Raw genomic sequence first — 22,308 nt, 5'->3', positions numbered from 1 at the left:
CCCAAGGTGACTTTGCGATTGTATGAGAAAAGAAGATCGACGAAGATGAACTCTGAATCGTTCTGTGTAGTATCACGGGGAACCACTTTGATGTGTTCTCGCGTAGCAATCAATACCCCGCCTCCATGACGTCCATTGAGCTTTCGGTCCCGCCTAAATACCGAGTAGTTACTAGGAAAGATTTCACCGTCAGGGATGGAGCTGTCCAGATGAGTTTCAGTTAAAACAATTATATCATAGCCCAGAGCGGCAATGGCTAAATCCAATTTGCTTGATTTGTTGACGATGCTTCGTGCATTAGCATAAAAGGTTAGAAGACGAGAGGACTTTTGCTGTTCCGTAAAATTGTGCCGCTCGGCTCCATTTGGACCAGGATTTGGGTTTACGTCGCCGCTCAACTGGAGAAGAATAATTTGGTAACTTGCAACAGAGTTAGGATAATAACTGATTCTTGACGAAGAAAAACCTCTTCGAAGGATTGGCAAAACAATATGGCGCCTAGTCCAGGACGCTGTGAAGATATTTAAGTTCATTGAAACTACAAACTCATCTTGTAGAACCAAGAAGAAATCGTCAGCTAAACACGGGAACATTTGAGATTGGCCCTGATCAGTCGTTTTTCCGCGATATAGAAGAATTAAACTGAGAATAAAACAAAGAAAACCGGAGAGTCGAAATGAGTGACCGTCAGCCATGACGACTTGCCACTAGATTCCCGGATTGATACACAAGCATGCGATAAACACCAAACCAACATAGAATCTTCTCTTTCTTTATCTTTTTTCTATTCTTTGAGGCGGTTTTATATCGACGCGGTCAACTGAAATCAGGATGTAAAGAAATTACCTAAGTATTGGGCGATCATACTTAAAGAATACTCTCAGTTTGGATAACGAACCCGTGCAATTTAAAGAACAATAAGAAAAGTAAAAAAACTAACGATAATTTTCGCTTTAAGTTACAACTACTGGTTAACACAATCACAAAATAAGTTGTTGCTTAGCAACGTTCGCGGGTCTCGATTACTTTATCAAAGTTTACGGTGTAACTGGTCTTCTATTCAAAAATCGATCTTGATTACAATGGTTCTTATCCTGAATTGTAACGCTAACCATAATTTTCTGTCTTAAAGGAACTAATCACGGAGGCGTGTATCAAATCAGAAACTTTTTCGCAGCTTCTTTCGGAAGCGGTAACATTCAGCTTAATGGAAGCGGTTACAAAGGCACTTTATGTTAATCAGGCAACAATGTCAATCTCGGAACTTCGAGGTTACGCGCAACCCAAGTGTTTTTTATTCCTCACAAACCTTACATTTAAGGTGTGTAACTTATAACTAGAACTAGGACAATAGTAAAATTTTAAGTGAAATATTATGCCAAGATTTGCGAAAATTTTCAGAAACCAAAATTGCTGTTCTAATCGTATGGGAACATTCAAATCTATGACCTTTTAGCAATTTCAGGGGTAACGCTGGATAACTGGTTACCGTTAAATGCCCACAAATGATGAAGGTCTATATTGCCAAGCTAACATTCAAACTAAATTTTTGTTTTCAGGAAATGGCTCGTACATTTACATAGAGACTTCACATCCACGTAGATATCACGAGAGGGCTAAGTTATACAGTCCTTGGATGAGAGGCATCCAGCGGTTAACGTTTTTCTATTTCATGTACGGCAGTGCCATTGAGACTCTGTCTGTATATGTTAGAGATCAGATGGGAGAAGAATTGAAGGTATGGAGCCGTCATGGAGGCAAATTAGCCGCCAGCTGGACAGAGGGCTGCACAACCTTGAATTACAGCGGAAGTTACCAGGTAGTGAGTCAAATCTCAGTCAATAAATCATACCATGTAGTAAAGAAAAAGAAATCTTGCTGAAGATCTGTTGATTTGTTTTTGGAGTGCTGTTACATTTTAGTTGATCATTCTTTAAATAGTCGGCCATAAACCTCAATTTGCGCATTAGCACTTCGAAACAAATTATTCCAATATGCAACAAAAGTCTTCACTTATTTCCTTGTATTACTAACTCCCTTATTAAATCAGTCAGTCACTATTTTAAATTGTTGCTCTGACAATGCTTACACCATTTTCATTTAGGTCATAATTGAGGGTATAGCAGGTGCAAGATACACCGCTGATATCGCAGTTGATGATATAAGTTTCAGCACGAATTTAACGTGCGTCTTCTCTGAGAATATCACGCTAGCTGGGGCACATGAGGGTACGTGTGGCAGATAAATGAAAGGAAAATTCTTATAACTTGAGACATATTTTTCTAAAACGTCGTTATTGCAATATGCAAAGCATTCTTAACAAATCTATACTTACATAGGAGTTACCGCCAAACTTTAGCTAAAGTAATACTGTAGTTTTACAAAACATGATGCATGTACAGTGACATACAGAGGACTTTGGGGTTCGAGTCCCAAATGCGACAATGCATTGTGGCTCGGATAAGAACATAATCTCGTAAGGGTAAAACGTGTTTCGTCAACTTGTCAGATACCTTAACAAAATAATGGGGTAGGCCATTATGTCATTCTCCCCGCTTGAGCCATAATAATCTGTGGAAGTATGGGCGGTTTGACTAGTATGCTAACTCTATCGCATTAGCTACAGAGGAAAAAGAAATACACTCAAGTAGAGTCAGTGAAACATTAAAAAATCAAGAGCCTTGACCGCGATTGACTATAATCCCAAATAGGGAGAGTGATGCCAATTGCGGTCACTGCAATAGGCCTTGTTGGTGTGAGTCACCCGGCCAGATAAAACCGTTCTGGATTCCTGACCATGCATATAATATTCCATTTCTTGTTTCGCTGATGTTTCCGTCCTTCTTAACCGTTTAAAATTCTAGTAAACTGTACCTTTGATGAGGGTTTTTGCGGATGGCGTAATGTCCACGCATACCAAATGAATTGGATGTTAAGAAGACATGGAACACCGAGCAGAGGGACTGGACCGACCGAAGATCACACAGGTAAGTACTTGATCGCGAACAATTTCTTGCCCTGAAAGGCAAAGGAATTAGAAATTAAACGATGTTTAAAAATCTTCCTATGGCTCAAAAACACCTCTTCTTCCGCTTTAATCCATTCCCGGCATTCTGGCTAATAATTATTCATTAGAACGAAACATTTCCTGAGAATTTCCCCCGAATAACAATATCCAAAGTTGACTCTGCTGCCTTCCTTTTCGAATTATCCACGTTTATCTGTCGAGAAAATGATTACTAAATTTATAGCTACTAGTTAGGCTTTGAATGGCACGGTGTGCTGTTGCTAATATAACTATTTAACCGCCTTCCATTCAATGTATTTACTGCCGGGAGTAGGTAAAATAGGTTTAGCATGTTGAACAACATCTTAAATTTCTCCCATCTACTTGCCGCTTTAGAGTGACTTTTCTCCAATTTAAGCTTAAAGCTAAGGCAAGTGTTGCTGATGTAAATTAACGACAATAATGCCCTTAATTTTTCTTTTTTCAGCTGCTTATCAGTGCATGTAACTATTGGTACATATCTTTACAGGAGGTGGAAGATACATCCACATCGAAGCGTCATATCCAGCAAAACAAAATCAGTTCGCAGAGCTGCTAAGTCCTTTCATCTGGGGACCAAAATGTTTACACTTCTTTTATCACATGTATGGATTACATATAGGAAGACTTGATGTATTAGTGAGGGCTACGGGACAACGGCAAAATTACCTGACTTGGCAAAGAACAGGAAACCAAGGCAATCAGTGGAGAAAGGCCGTTGTCTTTATACCTTTTGTGGGCGAGTTTCAGGTAAGATTTATGTCATGGATTCAATAGGATAACCTGCTTTAGTGGAATGAGTCTGTCGACAGAAACTCTTTCCTCCCCTGCCTTACATTTCACAACATCCTCTTCCCTTGATAGCACGCGATGATCCTAGATAAGTTTTGAAACCAATCCACAGAGGCTAAGAAGAAAAAGCAGATACCAGAACTCGGCTGAGGTCAACCCAACTTTTCCCATAATTTGGGCTCGGTTTGTTTTTAACATTGCAGTCAGGATATTCAGTTGAATATCAGAGCTAAAGCTTCGAATTCGCATTGGAAACAAATTAGAATAGAGTAAAGAACGGTCGAATAGGAAATAGATGAGCAAACTGAAGAAATTTTCCCAAAATAAGAAAATACATAAATTATGCCAACGTTTCCATGTTTATTTCAATTTTTACAAACGTTTTATGAACTATAGAGGCGTATAACTGGTCCTTATTTGTTGTTGCATGCCTTCTTGCAAAAACAAGTGTCCAGATAGTTTGAAATAATAATTACACCGAAGAAAATGTAATACCAATTCGCATAAGTTGAAATAGTTTACGAGACCAAAAATTTTGAGAAATATCTATGACAATATTTTTGCAGGTGGCACTACAAGGAGTCGCTGGCCAGAGTTACCAAGGGGACATTGCAGTCGACGATGTGATATTGACGGATGGAATGTGTGTAGATCAATCCGAAACCTCAGGTACTTACCTGGTGAAAAATTTGTTTCACATTAACTTACAGACCTATTTATGGATTCTGTCTGTTGTTTTAATTTCATTTACTCCCCGTTTTTCATGGTATTTGACTCTTTTATTTATTTATTTTTTTTTTGAGTGTACAATGACCTTGTGTAAAAACTAGCCATTTCGTAACTCGCTAGAGATGTTATTCAAAATGGCTCGTGAACATGATTACCAAAACAAGTATAGCTGGTTGGTTTGGATGTTTTAACGCGACTTGAAAACCACTGACATGAAGATAACTTTCTTAAAAGTGGTGTCATTTCGATAGAACTTATATTAGCCACCTTTTTTCTTTTTAGGAAACTGCTCCTTTGATCTCAAAACACTGTGTACCTGGTGGAATGAAAGAAGCGGAGATCATTTTGATTGGCTCCTCCGACGAGGAGCTACTCCTAGTTTAAACACAGGACCGAGCAGCGACCACACAGGTACGTAAAGAATGGCGACGCTCCAAATCTGTTCTATTAAGCTCAAGAAACTCACAGTAAAAACGTGATTTCCTCTGACAATCAAATGAAATGGTTGAAAAGAGAAAGCTAAGATGTTTCTTTTCAAGTTAGAATTGGCACTCGATTCCTTGGTTGATACACACGTATGCGATCAACAACAAACCAGCACAGAATCCTTTCTTTCTTCATCCTTTTCCTATTCTTTGAAGCGTTCTTATATCAAAGCGGACAACTGAAATCATTACGTGAAGAATTTACCCAATTATTGTGCGATCAGAGCTTAAAGAATAATCTCCATTTGGGTAACGAGCACGTGGTAATTAGAAGAACAATAAGAAAAATTAAAAACTAGCGATAAGTTCCGCTTTAAATCACAACAACGAATTAACATAATCACAAAACAACTTGTTGCTAACCAATGTTCGCGGATCTTGATTACTTTATTGAAGATTACGGTCTAATTCGTCTTCTATTCAAAACATCGATTTTAATTACACGGGTTCTTATCCCGCCTAAACTAAGACGCTAACTATAATTTTCTGTCTAAAATGAACTAATCACGGAGGCGTTTATCAAACTAGAAACTTGTTCGCAGCTTCTCTCGGAAGCGGTAACACTCAACTTAACAGAAGCGGTTACAAAGGCATTTTATGTTGCTAGGCAACGATGTCAATCTTGGAACATCGAGGTTACGCGCAATCGCAGTGTTGTTTATTCTTCATAAACCTTTGGGCTTACATTTACTGTATGTAACTTATACTTAAAATAATGACAATAATAAAATTTAAGGTGGAATATTATCCAAAGATTTGTGAAAAACTTTAGAAACCAAAACTGCTGTCCTAGTCGTATAGGAACATTTAAATCTATGACCTTTTAATTTTTTCAGAAATAAAGCTGGATAACTGGTTAGCGTTGGACTCACACAATCAAAGTCTATATTGCCAAGCTAACGTTTAAGCTAAATTTTTGTTTTCAGGAAATGGCTCGTACATTTACATAGAGACTTCACTTCCACGTAGATATCACGAGAGGGCCAAGTTATTCAGTCCTTGGATGAGAGGTGTCCAGCGGTTAACGTTTTTCTACTTCATGTACGGCAGTGCCATTGAGACTCTCTCTGTATATGTTAGAGATCAGATGGGAGAAGAATTGAAGGTATGGAGCCGTCATGGAGGCAAATTGTCCGGCAGCTGGTCCGAGGGATGTGCGACCTTGAACTACAGCGGAAGCTACCAGGTAGCGAGTCAAATCTCACTCAAAAAATCATACTATGTAGTACGGAAAAAGAAATTTTGTTCAAGATTTGACGATTTGCGTTTGGAGTGCTGTTACATGTTAGTCGATTATTATTTTCATAGTCAGCCATAAGCCTCAGCTTAGGCTATACCATTTCATAACAAATCATTCTAATAAACAAGAAAAGTCTTTCCTTATTTCCTTTTATCATAACTCGTTGTTTCAATCAGTCAATCACTATTTTAAATTGTTTCTCTGACAATGCTTACACCATTTTTATTTAGGTCATAATTGAGGGTATAGCAGGTGCAAGATACACCGCTGATATCGCAGTAGATGATATAAGTTTCAGCACGAATTTAACGTGCGTCTCCTCTGAGAATATCACGCTAGCTGTTGCATATGAGGGTACGTGTGGCAGATAAATGACAGGGAAATCCTTATAACTTGAGACACATTTTTCTAAAACGTCCTAATTGCAATACGCAAAGCGTTCTTAACAGATCTATGCTTACATAGGAGTTACCGTCAAACTTTAGCTAAAGTGATACTGTAGTTTTACAAAGCATGATGTATGTACAGAGACACACAGAGGACTTTGGGGTACGAGCTCTGACTGCGACAGTGTACCATGGCTCGGGTGAGAACATAATCTCGTAAGAGTAAAACGTGTTCGGCAAGTTGTCGGATTACTTAACAAAATAATGGGGTAGGCCATTATGTAATTCTCCCCGCTTGAGCCATAATTATCTGCGGAAGCATGGATCGTTTGACTAGGAAGCTGTCTCTATCACATTAACTACAGAGAAACACGAATTACACTCTAGCAGAGTCAGTGAAACCTTAAAGAATCAAGAGCCTAGACGGCGATTGATTATAACCCCAAATAGGGAGAGTGGCGCTAATTGCGGTCGCTGCGATAGGCCTTATTGGTGTAAGTCACCCGGTCAGATATAACCGTTCTGGATTCCTGACTATGCATATAATGTTCCATTTTCTTGTTTTGCTGATGTTTTTGAAATTCTAGTAAATTGTACCTTTGATGAGGGTCTCTGCGGATGGCGCAATGTCCACGCAGACCGAATGAATTGGATACTAAGAAGACATGGAACACCGAGCAGAGGGACTGGACCGACCGAAGACCACACAGGTAAGTACTTGATCGCGACCAATTTCTTGCCAAGAAAGGCTAAGGAATTAGGAATTTAACGATGCTCAAAAAGCTTCCCATGGCTCAAAAACACCTTTTCCTCCGCTCTATCCTATTCCCGGTATTCTAACTAATACTTATTCATTAGAACGAAACATTTCCTGAGAATTCCTCCCGAATATCAATAGCCAAAGTTGACTCTGCTGACTTCCTTTCAAATTCTCAACTTTCATCTGTCGAGAAAATGATTACTAAATCTATTACTACCGGTCAGGCTTTGAATGGCACGGTGTGCAGTTGTTACTTTAACTATTTAACCGCCTTGCATTGAGTGTATTTACTGAGTGAGTAAAATATTTTTTGCATGTTGAGCAACATCTTAACCGTCTACCATCCTAACCGTGTGCCATCTACTTGCCGCTTTAGAGTGACTTTTCTCCAATTTAAGCTTAAAGCAAAGGAGAGGGTTGTTGATGTAAATTAACTACAAAAATGCCATTAATGTTTCTTTTTGCAGCTGCTTATCAGTGCATGTAACTATTCGCTCATATCTTTACAGGAGGTGGAAGATACATCCACATCGAAGCGTCATATCCAGCAAAACAAAATCAGTTCGCAGAGCTGCTAAGTCCTTTCATCTGGGGACCAAAATGTTTACACTTCTTTTATCACATGTATGGATTACATATAGGGAGACTTGATGTATTAGTGAGGGCTGCAGGACAACTGCAAAATAACCTGATTTGGCAAAGAACAGGAAACCAAGGCAATCAGTGGAGAAAGGCCGTTGTCTCCATACCTTATTTGGGCGAGTTTCAGGTAAGATTTATTTCATGGATTCAATAGGATAACCTGCTTTGGTGGACTGACTCTGTCGACAGAAACTCTTTCCTACCCTGCCTTACATTCCACAACATCCTCTTCCCTCGATAGCACGCGATGATCCTAGATAAGTTTTGATACCCATCCAAAGAGCCCAAGAAAAAAAATCAGATATCAGAACTCGGCTGAGGTCAACCCAACTTTTCCCATAATTTGGGCCGGATTTCTTTAAAGTATTCCAGTCACGATATTAAGATAGATATCAGAGCTAAAGCTTCGAATTGGACACGAATTAGAATAGAGTAAAGAACGGTCGAAAGGGAAATAGATGGGTAAACTGAGGAAATCTTCCCAAAGTTAGAAAATACATAGATCATGCCAACGTTTCCACATTTATTTTAATTTTTACAGAATTTTTATGAGGTACAGAGGCGTAGAAGTGGTCCTTATTTGTTGTTTTCCGGCGTTCTTATAAAAACAGGTGTCCAGATAATTTGAAATAATAATTACACCGAAGAAAATATAATGCCAATCAGTGGCAACAGTTTACGAGACCAAAAATGTTGAGAAATGTCTGTGACAACTTTTTTGCAGGTATCACTACGAGGAGTCGTTGGCCAGAGTTACCTAGGGGACATTGCAGTCGATGATGTGATATTGACGGATGGAATATGTGTAAATCAAACCGAAACCTCAGGTAATCAGTTAGGTACTTATCTGCTGAACAATTTGTTTCACATTAACTTGGTAGAGTCAGTGAAACCTTAAAAAATCAAGAGCCTTGACCGCGATTGACTACTGTCGCCAATAGGAAGAGTAAGGACGCCATTTGTGGTCTTTGCAATAGGCCTTATTGGTGTGAGTCACTCGGCCAGATAAAACCGTTCTGGATTCTTGACCATGCATATAATATTCCATTTTCTTGTTTCGCTGATGTTTCCGTCCTTCATAACCGTTTGGAATTCTAGTAAACTGTACCTTTGATGAGGGTTACTGCGGATGGCGCAATTTCCACGCAGACCAAATGGACTGGATTCTAAGAAGAAATGGAACACCGAGCAGAGGGACTGGACCGACCGAAGACCATACCGGTGAGTACTTGGACGCAAACTATTTCTTGCCACGAACAACAAAGGAATTTAATGATGATTAAAAAGCCGTCTATGCCTTCCAAACACCTTTCCTTCCGTTCTAACCTATACCTGGTATTCTGACTTATTACGACCCTTTCAGAACGGAACATTTTATACGAATTTTCCCCAAATAACAACCTCCAAAGTTCACTCCTGACTTCCTTTTCAAATAATCCACATTTACCTGTCGAGAATGTGATTTAAATTTAGTGCTACTAGTTACGCTTTGAATGGCGGGATGTGATGTTGATAATTTAACTATTTCACAGCCTTCCACTTAATGTATTTACGTAGTAGGTAATTAATTTTTTGCATCTCTTTAATATCTTAACCGAATTCTTCCATCTGCTTGCCACTTTAAAGTGACTTTTCTCCACTTTAAGCTTAAAGCTAAGGCAAGTTTTCCTGTTATGAGTAAACTACAAAAATTGCCTTAATTTCCTTTTTGTTATTTTCTCCTTGCCAGTCGTCTTCATGTCTAGCAGAGCATAGGTGTTCTTTTAGCATACAAGATATAGTAGATATAGTGGCTGCTTATCAATACATGTAACTTTTTGCACACATCTTTACAGGAGGTGGAAAATACATCCACATCGAAGCGTCACATCCAGCAAAACAAAATCAGTTCGCAGAGCTACAGAGTCCTTCCATCTGGGGACCAAAATGTTTGCACTTCTTTTATCACATGTATGGATCACACATAGGAAGACTTGATGTCTTAAAAAGCGCTGCGGGACAACCACATAATACCCTGATTTGGCAAAGGAAAGGAAACCAAGGCAATCAGTGGAGAAAGGCCGTTGTCGACATACCTTATGTGGGCGAGTTTCAGGTAAGATTTATCTCATGGATTCAATGGGTAACCTACTCTGGCGGAAATGAGTCTGTGGACAGAAACTCTTTCCTCTGCAGCCTTACATTCCCCAGCCTCCTCTTCCCTTGACAATACTCGATGATCCTGGCAAGTTTATGACACCCGTCCAAAAAACTAAGAACAAAAATCACATATCAGAGTTCGGTTGAGGTCAGCTTTGTTTTTTCCCCATAATTTGGGCCGGGTTTGTTCGTGATCGTCTAGTCAGGAAATTAAGTTACATGTTACAGCTGCAGCTTCGAAATTGGAAACGAATCAGAAGAAAATGAAGAACGGTCAAAAGGGAATAGATGGGAAAACTGAAGAAATAAAAAATATATATATCTTGCCAACGTTTCCACTTCTTTTCAATTTTTACGAAACTGTTAAGGGAAATATCTATGACAATATTTTTGCAGGTAGTACTACAAGGAGTCGTGGGCCAGAATTACCAAGGTGACATTGCAGTCGATGATGTGACATTGACGGATGGAATGTGTGTAAATCAAACCGAAACCTCAAGCAATCAGTCAGGTACATATCTGCTGAACAATTTGTTTTACGATAACTTGCAGTGCTACTTAATTCATTTCCTTGGTGAATTTCTGTGGTAGCTTTGACTATTCGCATTCGTTTTTCCATAATTTTTCGACGAAAGGCATTGCTCTCCATTTCACCCCCTCGTGCACCTTTGATTATAACTTGAGGTCGAACTGACGTTAAGGTAATGAATTATGACTTATTTGGGTTTTTTTATTGAGTCTCGCTGTTCAATTTTTTATTTCGTTCCTTTTTTTTTTTTTTTTTTTTTTGGATTCTGGTTTTTTTGTTTTTAGTTTTCTTTACCATTTTTTAGTGTTTACCTTAGAAAATTTCTAATGCAAAACCTTACCACAGTTGAAACACCAACAATTCTTATCTTTCTCTTCGTCGTCTTTTAGGAAATTGCAACTTTGATTCCCATTTTTGCTTTTGGAAGCCGGATACAAAGGCAACTTTTCAATGGTCAATTGGAAAGTCCACTCCAAGCGTTAAAACAGGGCCAAGAGCTGATCATACAACAGGTAATGTTATGAAAAGTAATAAAAGAAATAGATGTTTTCAGGTATTATTTGCTTCTTCTAATTTTACTTTTGCCATACTGGAGAACCTAGTTTAAGATGAAATTATGTTTAAATCTATCAAATAAGAGGCAAAAACAAAAAAGCAGCTAAATGTCAAGAGTTATGCTATTTTGCTACTTAAACCGACTCACTCTGTGCTAGATAACCCTTCCGCCATCTTTTAATGAAAACTATGTTCTTTTATTAAAATTTGAAAAATTCGTAAACGATGAAAGCAGATTTCAGTTGTGAAGGAGAGCACAAATGGTATATAATGACATTTGAAGAAGTTCCAACTTGAAGAGAACACTGGAGAAGGCTTCCTGGTGAAGAAAATAACGCTTTGAGTGACAAGAAACAAACAGGGTATTTCTACCTATGAAACTTTGTCTTTTTAATCATCTCGATTAGCTCTATTAGTTTTAGTTTTTTCGCGATTTTACCAGAGAAATAGGTAAGAACCTTAATCTAAGAGAATGGTGTCATAAAACGGGTCACGGTGTCATCAGATGCTTATTCGTCATCATATTTCCAACAGGATCTGGAGAATTTGTTTATATTGAGGCTTCGGCTCCTAGACGCCGTGGAGACACAGCAAGGCTTGAAAGTCCATGGATGCAGGGACCACAATGCATGACATTTTACTATCACATGTTTGGTTCCACCATGAGCTGTGTTGTTATCTATGTACAGAGCGATAAGAAAAACAGGATTACACCGGTTTGGCTTCAGTCTGAGGATCGAGGAGATCAATGGATACGCCAGCAAATTAGTCTCAACGAGACAGGACGGTATAAAGTAGGTTTATGGAATTTAAAACGTTTTTTTATAATTTTACAACCACGCTATCAATTCTATAAAGATCTTGAACAATTCCTAACATTTTTGCCTTTCATTTACTACGTACTTTTAAGGAATTTATTGAATTTAGATTGGCGTTATTGATATGAATCTTCCGCTCAGTCTGACCCGTTAAGTATTTCTTTACCAAACATGGTAAACCATTTGTCTACCATGATTGTGTTCATCGATGACCTACCCCGCAAGACTCATAGATTTCAGAAGTGCTGGTAGCGAGGCACGATTTTATCTTAATTGTCTTCTTTAGGTGGTCATAGATGGTATCAGAGGCAGAAGTTATTTTGGAGATGCAGCACTTGACGACCTCACCTTCCAAAGGGGAACTTGTTTCCAAAAAGGTACGTCTCTCTCCCATTTAAACAATGTATTGGGCCCGCCATTTCAGTTTCGAGTTTCACTTTACATTGATAAGCAATTATGTCTTCAATGGTTAAAGTGAAGTTACTAGTCCTCCTTAAAGACATATCTTTGTCCTTTTTCTTTAAATAGTTTTCTGCTTCTGGTCACTTGAGCTCTCTTAGGCTGACTTTCTTTATCTCCAACCAGGTGTCTATCTTCCAAATATCAAAGTATCTGAGTCTCTGTAGTTTGCCCTTCCCTCTCTATCTTATCTTTGAAATTAAACTTGTTCTCCACTTTTTATATAATCTTGTATTATATTTTTTTATCTTACCCATCTCATTTCTAGAATCAAAAACCTTTTACGTTTCTTCGTACAAGGGCCGGACGTTTCGAATAGGTTTGCAGCTCTCCGACCACAGCCTTTACTCCGAGGAATTTCGATTCACTCTTGAAAAACCAAGGGGAAATCTGGAAGAGAAACCATATTTTATCTACCCTGCAGTGCTGAAGGAAAAAAGTTTCGTCACACCAAAGTTGGATGTTGTTAATTACACAAGCTTTCCACTAGATGTTGTTGTCCTCAGCAGTGACGCAGGAAAAAATGCTCGAAAGGTTTATTTGATTGATAGAGGTCCGTATGGTCAGATGATGAGTCTTAATAATCACCGAAATGACAGTTGCTGTGGAAGAAAAACAGTATTCTCTTTTTATGCTCTTAATGTTTCTAAACCAGGTGAGAATGTAAAAGAAGATAACACTCGCAAAGCGATTGTTTCTGCTCAAGCGCCATGCTAGTGTTTGTAAAGCTCATTCATGAAGTCGTCTTTTAGAACAGATAAGAGAAAGGAACCTTTTAGATGAGTAATGGTTACATAAATAAGACACCAATATGTGTTTCGGCCGGTTCTGTAGTAATAAAAAAAAAGTCTTATTTTTCAGGCGGTAATATAACCTCTGGATGCGAACCCGGCTGGTACAGAGCCGGTCCTTCGTGCTTTCTGTTTTATTTAAGATCAATCTTAAAGTGGGGTGACGCACGGAAGTTTTGCCATCAATCCAACGCCGATCTTGCCGTCGTCAATGACGCGTCCACGATGGACGCTGTAGCCAATAGAAGGAGAGAACTAAAATTTGACATCCACGGTGGAATTTATCTTGGATTGACCGGTCAATTCAAGTGGGTCTGGATAGATGGCCAGGTGGCCACGAATAATCTGTGGGGCCCGAGGGAACCGAGTGGAGATGGAAGGTGTGGGTCTTTCCTAAATGCGATAAGATGGTATTCAAACTGGGTTGGTTATGGATGGCGCTGGAACGATCAATCGTGCAACAGTGTGAAAGGGTACATCTGTGAACAGCCACTTGGTATGATGTTCAACGATACGTTTTAAGATACAATGAATATATGAAGTTCATATATTTTGAACTGCGGTATTAAATACGTATGATGCACGATCCTTCGCAGTAGATAGCGCTATTTGTGCCATAGCGAAAATCAGAGCTGAAAAAAATCAGGCCTGCACGGGATTCGAACCACTGACCTCTGCGATACTAGTACCAAAATATATGAACTTCAAATATTCATTGTATCTGATTTGTCATCACGGGTTTATTACGAATCAACTTAACGGCCTGCTCCCAGTTGGCTTGTTAGCTCAATTGGTACAGCGCTGCACTAGTATCGCAGAGGTCAGTGGTTCGAATCCTGTACAGGCCTGAATTTTTTCAGGTCTGATTTTCGCTATTGCACAAATAGCGCTATCTACTGCGAAGGATCGTGCATCATACGGATACGTTTTAACTTTAAAAATCTATGTAATTAAAAGCATTTCATACATACATAATCAATTGTGTAGGAAAATAAAAATTAAAACTTCGCACTACAGAACTGTTTCGAAAGGGTTTGGTAGTCTTCTCTCGTCAGGTGCATACGTTTATTGCAACTCCCAAGCTGGGTTTTTCAGTGACAAAGCCTACATTAAATTATTGTAATATTATAGTAACATTATATTGGCCTAAAAATATATATAAGTGAATCCAAATTTAAAACAATATAAATACAAAAGGCAAGTACACGTTAAAAACACTAGTGAACTAATAGCGGGGCTCCCATGCGCGCAAAGCGCGCGTGAGGCAGAGCCCCATACCCATGGAATATGGTCAACCTCTTTTCGTTTGTTTGTCAGTGACTGACCGAGCGTACGTACGTACGTACGTGCCCTCTGTCATGTATGCTATCACGAAAGTACTATAAGATCAGATTTGAAAATATGGCGTCCGCGTGGCCGACCCTCAAAATTTTCAGGTCGGATTTTTCGTTCATTTGCGATCGAGTTAGACCTTGTGGAACTCAGAATGTAAAGTAGCAATGCTATAGAATACTCTGCTTGGAAAAGAATGGATATCAAGGTCTTAAAGGTGACAGAATAAGCTCTGGAGTCAACGACACTACGATTCTCTAAGGCGATGCGAATTATGGACGTAAAGTGAAAACCGAGCTTCGGACTTCAAGCAGGGCCTAGCGACAATTTGACGATTCGATGACCCGGTAAATATAATGTTCGAGTAACAATGTGTTCAAAAAGTATTGTTTAAAGGAAGATTTTGCGTCAAATTGAAGTTTTTTCAGAATTTTCAACATAACGCTGCGCAATTCCTGGCCTTGAAGGCAAGTAAACATCGATCTAAGCATGATGAATTTTACCGTGTGGGCTTTGTACACGTAAGAAATTCGTACGTTTTTTGTTTGTAACAGCAAATCAAAAGCTGTTTTGAATAAATCTGTCGTCCCGAAATATTTCTTGGCCATTTTAGTCTTGCTTCCACGGAACTTGAGATCTCTTCACTCACGGACAAATTCGCATATTCCATTTAGAAATATGATCCACATGCCCATTTGCACACATGCGAAAATATTTAGCGATTTTTATCTTTCATCTTGATTTTTTAGTTAAAACGTGCTGTGCAGCTATCGCTTTTTTCGTCGGAAATAAGTTCTTTGATTAGTATTCTTTCACTGGAGCTTGTTTTTTGGAAAAGATGATTTTCAAAAATTTATTGCGCATTGTGTTTGCTTTCTTGGTTTCTCCAAAATTTTGACTTTTCACAGGCACGTGTTACACGTAAGTGTCAATGGGTTTAATCTATACTGAATGAATTTTTGGCTAAAAGTTTTTGACATATGTAAAGAAATTTTGTTGCAAAATTTTCACTTTTTGGGAGCTCCGCTTTTAGGCTTGCCTAATTCTGTATATTACAAAAATTAGACAAGAATAGGAGATTGAAACGATTTATCTGTGCGCAACATTTCCATTAAGGAGCGCATTCAGTAGGCGGAGCTTAAAGGCGTTTACATTCTCAGCTGCTTTTAAGTCCTTTGGGAGGTTATTCCACAATTTTCATCCACGATACGTGAATGCACGTTGCCCAGAGGACCTGCGGCATCGTGAGATGTGGAGCAGATTACATGATCTTGATACCCTACTATGAATACGAGATCGTGGGACAAACGTGTTAGCCAGATATTCAGGAACTAAATTATTTACACATTTAAATACCATTACAGCATCGTTGAAATAAAGTCTCTCCTTAACAGTGAGCCAATTAAGAGATTTTATGCCTTGGGAGATGTGGTCAAATTTCTTAAGACCTAATACAATACGGGCAGCGAAGTTTTGCACTAGCTGAAGCTTCTTTGTATTTCTTTGACATGTGTTGGCCCATACAGTTGAACAATAATACATTGTACTAAAAAAAAAGCGTTCATCAAAAGTAAGAGAGTTTTCCTGACCAAAAGGTGTTTGATCCTGCTGATCTGTTCTAGTTTGAGAATACAGTTAGAAGTACTTTTAGCAATATGATCGTTATATGTTAAGGACTGATCGATGTAGACTTCAAGGTCCTTTGCGACAGGGACTGGTGTTGTTTCCTTTCCCAAGAGTGAAAATGACGTTGGAGGCAATTTCCGCAGTAGTTAAGGAAAACCAAATAGTAAGATTTTAGTTTTAGCTGGGTTTATTTGAGGGGAATTCTGACAGCACCATCGGCAGATTTCACTCAAAACTTCGTTCGGATACCCAAATACGCGAGCGATATCAGTTGAGCATTAGGATAGGTATAATTTACAGTCATCGACGTAGCACATAGACTTGCAGTGGGTTGGAACGGACAAGAAATCATTTACATATATGGTAAATAACACGGGCCCCAAGATAGAACCCTGAGAAATTCCGTATTTAGGAGGGAGCGGGTCTGAGATAACATCCCCAATGCGCACTCTCTGACTACGACCAGACAGGTAATTATGAAACCACTCCAAGCTCGAAGAGCCAAAACCTATACTCTGTAACTGCTGAAGGAGAACATCATGTCTGATACTGTCGAATGCCTTAGACATGTCTAGTAGCACGACAACGGACACTTCACTCTTATCAATGGCCATGAGAAAATCATCTGTTACGTGTAAGAGAGCAGTTTCCGTCTAGTGACATTTTCGATTACCGCTTTGATTTTTAGATAGCTTCTTGTTGGTGGTTATGTAGTCAACGAACTGACGGTGAGCGAATCACTCAGATACCCGAATAAAAGCTTCTGTATGATAATGAATTTTTTGTTAATGCCAGAAGTAACTTCGAAAAGTTCATTGTTTAATTACAGTATAATACAGATCTTGAGTTCTCTTCCAGTTGATTTCAAGTATGGTATTCCATTCTGAGATGGTGCTGAAGAGCCTTGGGTTGCACAATTTTTGAGATATCTGCCCTTGAATTAGATACGAGAAAATAGCAAGAAAGATGTACTGTAGACAGAATGAGATCTAGGGTAGAGCATACTTTGCATATTTTCTCTGTTTCAAAAATGTGTCACCGACCATACTAAAGGTAGTAAATACCGTTATCCTTTAATAATCACGAGAAAAAAGTTTAACAATCGTTATTTCATTTGTTTTAGATGTTCCTATGCCAGTGGCTTTTTTCACTCTGAGGGGTGCAAATGGAACAGTGGACTTGAGTCCAAATGGAGCCACTAAAGCTAAGTCTAATAACATTACGTTTGAGCCTGGTCCTTGTGGAAATCCAAATGGCTCCTTTTTCTTCAGTGGTATGAATGACAGTTTCGTACACCTTGAAAATAACGGAGAACTTGACACAAGGTTCTCCATTAGTATTTTTGCCTGGGTGTATCTCCAAAACTCCACTGGGTTCATTTACAAATATGAAACAGCTTATAAATCTTTCACTTGCTCGCTGATGGTGGTTTATCAATCACTTGGTGTTAAAGTGACATACATGGATAGGAAAACTTTAAGGGAATATTTTCTCCTCCAGAAAAACATTTTGAACTCAGACGAATGGAACTTTATTGGAACAACTTATGATTACCACACAGGAATTGCAACTATTTTTGTCAATGATAGCGTAGTCACCCAAAGAGTTCTCAAAGTAAAAATGGAATTAGGTACTGTTTCGGAAGTGCTGATTGGAGGTTCAACCAGATGGAATAGATTCTTTCGTGGCAGGATCTCCTGTTTTCAGGTCTACGATCAGGCATTAACGGTGAACCAAATAATTAAAGTCAAGTCAAGGTGCAATCAAACTGGTCAGTTGTTGAATACTTCTACTTACAAATCCTTGAGTAATGGCTTGAAATGCTAGGAAGCCCCAGTCTTTCTACTGAATATATTCACATGCCTCATATGCAAGTATATCCTTAAAAGCCAAAATAAAAGTGAAAAACTGCTGAAAAACCTTCAAAAGTATTAATTTAAAGGTCTTTAAAGAGACCTTTCGCTGACCAAAGGATTGACTCTGTATAAATAATAATCACCAACCAGAGGACTTTAGAGAGCCTTGGTATATGCAATTGCATTAGAGATCTCATATTACAATTACTTTCCTTAACTTTTTGTTACAGCACGATTCGAATGTGGTCCAAATTTCTTCCATTTCCATGGCGGTTGTTTCTCTATTCACACCCATAACGCACTTCCATGGAATTACGCTCAAATAGAATGCAGTCGAAAAGGTGGTGCACTAGCCAAGGTATCGCGGGAAGGCTTAAGATCTGCCTTATCTAACAAGTTGGAAGGAATGAAGCCAAAGCCGAACAACTTGCATATTGGTTTCTTGGCGCGAAACGACTGGGTTTGGATCGATGGAAACCCGTTGAACGCCTCCCTTTGGATGCGTGGATATCCGTCCGGTAACCATGGAGACCAGAGTTGTGCATTTCTCTCAGCAATTTCGTCAAGAATCACGAATGAAGATTGCAAAACGTATAAGAATGCTTTGTGCTCCAAACGTGCTGGTATGTCCCATAGTCTATACGTCGTGTGAGATTATTTGGCATACAATAGCGAATTAGGTAGTTTTCATGTTGACTTTTCAACAAAAATTCTATCGTAAAATACAACAACACTCATTTAAACAGATTTATGATACAACTAAATACTTTCAAAAAACTTCTCACTCTTCAAAAAGTAGTTTTTTTATGATTTACTGGTATCACCGAAGGAAAGCAGTAACTTCTCCATTGATTCTTTGATCCACCATTTTTTTTCTCTCTCAGAAAATTCCTTATTGCGTCAAAATTTGCTCCGAAGCTCGAGTGTTCTGATACCAAATGGCCCTTTTCTGGCTATTGACAGATCCTTTTCCACATGTTTTAGGTCAAAAAAGGTAAGAAATAATGTGATACAAGAGATAGCACTTACATTATAAACATCGCTAATTCGTTCATCAAAGCAAGTGAAATTATATGAACCTTTGATTGATGGTGACTCAGACAATCGTCTGTCCGTCCTTGTGATGGCTCTATGTTTGTTTGTTTGTTTGTTTGAACACTTCATTGGTTTTTCGTTCCCCTCATTATTTATCCACTTCTTGTCGCTTTAGTTCGCGTTTGCTTCTCCGTTTAGAGTCATTTCATTGGTTTTCTCTGGCCCTCATTTCGAATAGGAGTCTAACCCTTGGTGGCAGGTGACCCTTGAAAAGCCCCTCTACGTTGAATCTGTTGAGATCACCGAAAACCTGGACTGCTGTCGACGAGATAATGGAATTCTTAGCATCGACGTATCCACTGATGAAACCAGTTTACATCCATCTTGTACCAAGTTTGTGTCCTATGGAAAGTCGTGGGGTTACAAAGTACGCTGTTCTCCACCAGCGCGTGGACGTTACGTGACATTCAAGTTGATTGGTAGCAATGTCACGCTAGTTCTTTGCCAGGTTGTGATTCGCACAATTGGTAAGTTTCACCAGTTGCAGTTAATTAAAAAAAAGTTAAAGTAAAATGTGCACGTAACTATGGTTACGTGCACATTACGTACGTAATGTGAAAACTTTGATATGTGTCTGCGAAGCGTACTCTTCCAAACGAACCGCAAAAGAAAGGTCTCTGACGCAGGTTTGTTTTATAATTGCCTCATCGTTTGGTCACAAGATAATGGACTGAGATTTAAAATGTCCCACCTTGTTACTGTTAACATAACTAATTTCAGAACAGTTATCCAGATGAATGTATACACATACTCATAATACTGACAAAGCAACGATTGCAAAGCTTCAAGGATAACTTGATAACTCTTTGTCATCCAAAACTTGTAACTTCTCGTACACATCATAAATTTCAAATGCCATTAATGTGTATAAGGGACGTTCATCTTCATTCATTTGTCTTCAATTCATTGTTGTTTTGTAGAGTTCACCAGCGAAATCCACGGAGTTTGGCGTGATGCATGGTATAACGTTAACTACGACACTACAAAAACATCAACTATGCGCGAAAATCCTGCTTTCCAATATACGCCACAAAGCCAAATAATTCTTCGAGATTTCGATGCACCGGTAAATGTGGCAGAAAAGTACATTCAGCGTTTGGCTGGTTACTTACAGGTACTTTTTTTCACTATAACTGTGAATACAGGTCATCAACTAACTCAACAAAATCGTCTCTAGAGTCAACAAGAGATTTTTCTATGTAGTTAATGACTGCCTCACCCCGCTTAAGCTTTCTTGAAAACACCATCTACCAAAATCGTAAAACAGAAAAATCTGAGGAAGGGTTTCATTATCTGAACGAATACAGTAGTCGAAATAGTACATTTGCTTTTTCAGAACATCCATTCGTGCACTGGAAATGGTACAAAATCGCGTGAATGGGTGGAAAAAGAGAGAGACAGCAAAATAGCTTTTTTGAAAATAAATAACCGAAAATGCAATCTCGTGTAGCCTCAGGTTGTTCTTCGTCCTTCCTTTGTCAATTGAGAAACTGCATTTATCCTTCTACAGGCTCCTGAGAGTGGTAATTACACATTTTACGTGGCATGTGATGATTTATGTGAACTATGGATGCACGATGTTACTGAGGAAGGCATTGAAACTGTTGATAAGAAGTCAGAAAAGACTGTGTCGAAGCAACCAATCATCACTGTTGAAAGATGGACTGACCATCAACAATGGGACAAGTGAGACACGCAAAATAAGATCTTATGCTGTGGTATTTATTACAACACTTTTTTTGAAAGTTCACACACCAAACCTTTCCAAATAGAAAGTAACTATCCAAGGACAGGGGGAAGTAGCCTTACTCGTGTTCGTTTCATATGCAGAGAAAACCGCCGCAGGCTTTTAGGTATACACTTCAAGGTTTCTGGGCGTTCTTCTTCTTAGATCCTATACGCTGTCTTGTTTTTTTAAGGTATAAAGCCCAGCAAACATCACAACCAATATTTTTGGACAAATGCCGCATTTACCAAATGGAGGTCTTTATGAGTGAAATAGTAGGCCCAGACCACGTATCTCTGGGCATGCGTAGACCAAATGGTGAATATGAACGGCCTATTCCAAGAAAAAGACTATTTTGGACTAAACCAGGTATGACGGACGGTTATGTTGTTGGATATAGCAGCTGTCATGGCCGCAAGCAAGAATCATTCAGAACTACACCGTGGTGATTATTAAAAGCTGCTTCTCCGTTCAATTCTGATAGGGACACGTAAACTAGAAGTGACACTTGAAAATCATGAATCATCCATGTTTGGTTTCGTTGGTGCGGCATTGCGCATTTCAGGTGAGTTACTCAGGTCTTGCATGTTAATAATGGGGATTCATGTACTTCTAAGTTACCCGGAATAATTAAGCGCTACTATCAAAAATCACATATCTCTCAATTAATCTTTCAGATTTTCTTTTTCAGTTTTAAAACCTGTGCCGGTATTATCATCGATATCAACATTAGCTAGTCAGTATTACAATAATCATCATTAACATCCAAAACTTTTGTTATTATTAGTATTACCATTGTAGGGAAAAAATATCTTATGTTTGTGTCCATGTTTCCGTTTCTCGGAAGAAATATCTTTCATACTATTACCCAAAAAAAGGCTTAATTGTAAAAAAGTGAACCCTGGTGGTTGATGAAAACGTCTATTAGAGTACCAAATAACATAGTACTCTAATAGACGTTAAACCAAGCATATAAAACATCACTACTTTCATTTTAAATAGGATTTTTCCAGTTCTGTTGTGATGGTTTGTATTGCCCAGACTGCCTGCTACAACTGAATATCACAACGCTAGGACAAAACATAACAATTAACCCAGCAGTGAGCCTGTCATGTGTAAACACATCCTTCACGGCTGTTTTCGACGCAATCAAACAGCCGGGAAATTTTACAGTGAAGGTGAGTATGTAGGCTTTAAGTGTGAGATCAAGATGGCTCATCCTTGACCTCACACAGTCAGTGTATCTATACGAATAGATATGCTGACTGTGTGCTACCAGAGGAAGGCTCCTTGTACAGGCCA

General features: G+C 38.8%; 1 protein-coding gene across 1 annotated transcript in view; it reads left to right on the top strand.

Annotated features, from left to right (window-relative positions):
• LOC111344971 (MAM and LDL-receptor class A domain-containing protein 1-like) overlaps positions 1–22,308 on the top strand; it is a 47,287-nt gene that overhangs the window by 9,464 nt on the left and 15,515 nt on the right. Inside the window, exons 4-31 of the mRNA XM_088756414.1 lie at positions 1,560–1,819; positions 2,105–2,228; positions 2,865–2,987; positions 3,537–3,796; positions 4,405–4,507; positions 4,850–4,978; positions 5,979–6,238; positions 6,523–6,646; positions 7,266–7,388; positions 7,948–8,207; positions 8,805–8,907; positions 9,179–9,301; positions 9,916–10,175; positions 10,616–10,730; positions 11,138–11,260; positions 11,838–12,097; positions 12,408–12,498; positions 12,849–13,235; positions 13,442–13,867; positions 17,453–18,100; positions 18,416–18,808; positions 19,070–19,179; positions 19,459–19,747; positions 20,201–20,394; positions 20,791–20,966; positions 21,200–21,375; positions 21,491–21,571; positions 22,009–22,184. Of these exons, the coding sequence (XP_088612540.1) occupies positions 1,560–1,819; positions 2,105–2,228; positions 2,865–2,987; positions 3,537–3,796; positions 4,405–4,507; positions 4,850–4,978; positions 5,979–6,238; positions 6,523–6,646; positions 7,266–7,388; positions 7,948–8,207; positions 8,805–8,907; positions 9,179–9,301; positions 9,916–10,175; positions 10,616–10,730; positions 11,138–11,260; positions 11,838–12,097; positions 12,408–12,498; positions 12,849–13,235; positions 13,442–13,867; positions 17,453–18,100; positions 18,416–18,808; positions 19,070–19,179; positions 19,459–19,747; positions 20,201–20,394; positions 20,791–20,966; positions 21,200–21,375; positions 21,491–21,571; positions 22,009–22,184 (5,897 nt within the window). The remainder of the gene's footprint in view (positions 1–1,559; positions 1,820–2,104; positions 2,229–2,864; positions 2,988–3,536; positions 3,797–4,404; positions 4,508–4,849; positions 4,979–5,978; positions 6,239–6,522; positions 6,647–7,265; positions 7,389–7,947; positions 8,208–8,804; positions 8,908–9,178; positions 9,302–9,915; positions 10,176–10,615; positions 10,731–11,137; positions 11,261–11,837; positions 12,098–12,407; positions 12,499–12,848; positions 13,236–13,441; positions 13,868–17,452; positions 18,101–18,415; positions 18,809–19,069; positions 19,180–19,458; positions 19,748–20,200; positions 20,395–20,790; positions 20,967–21,199; positions 21,376–21,490; positions 21,572–22,008; positions 22,185–22,308) is intronic.

This window comes from Stylophora pistillata, chromosome 4, assembly GCF_964205215.1.
Source record: "Stylophora pistillata chromosome 4, jaStyPist1.2, whole genome shotgun sequence".
NCBI classification, from domain to species: Eukaryota; Metazoa; Cnidaria; class Anthozoa; order Scleractinia; family Pocilloporidae; genus Stylophora; species Stylophora pistillata.
This window is presented reverse-complemented; position numbering and strand designations above follow the sequence as displayed.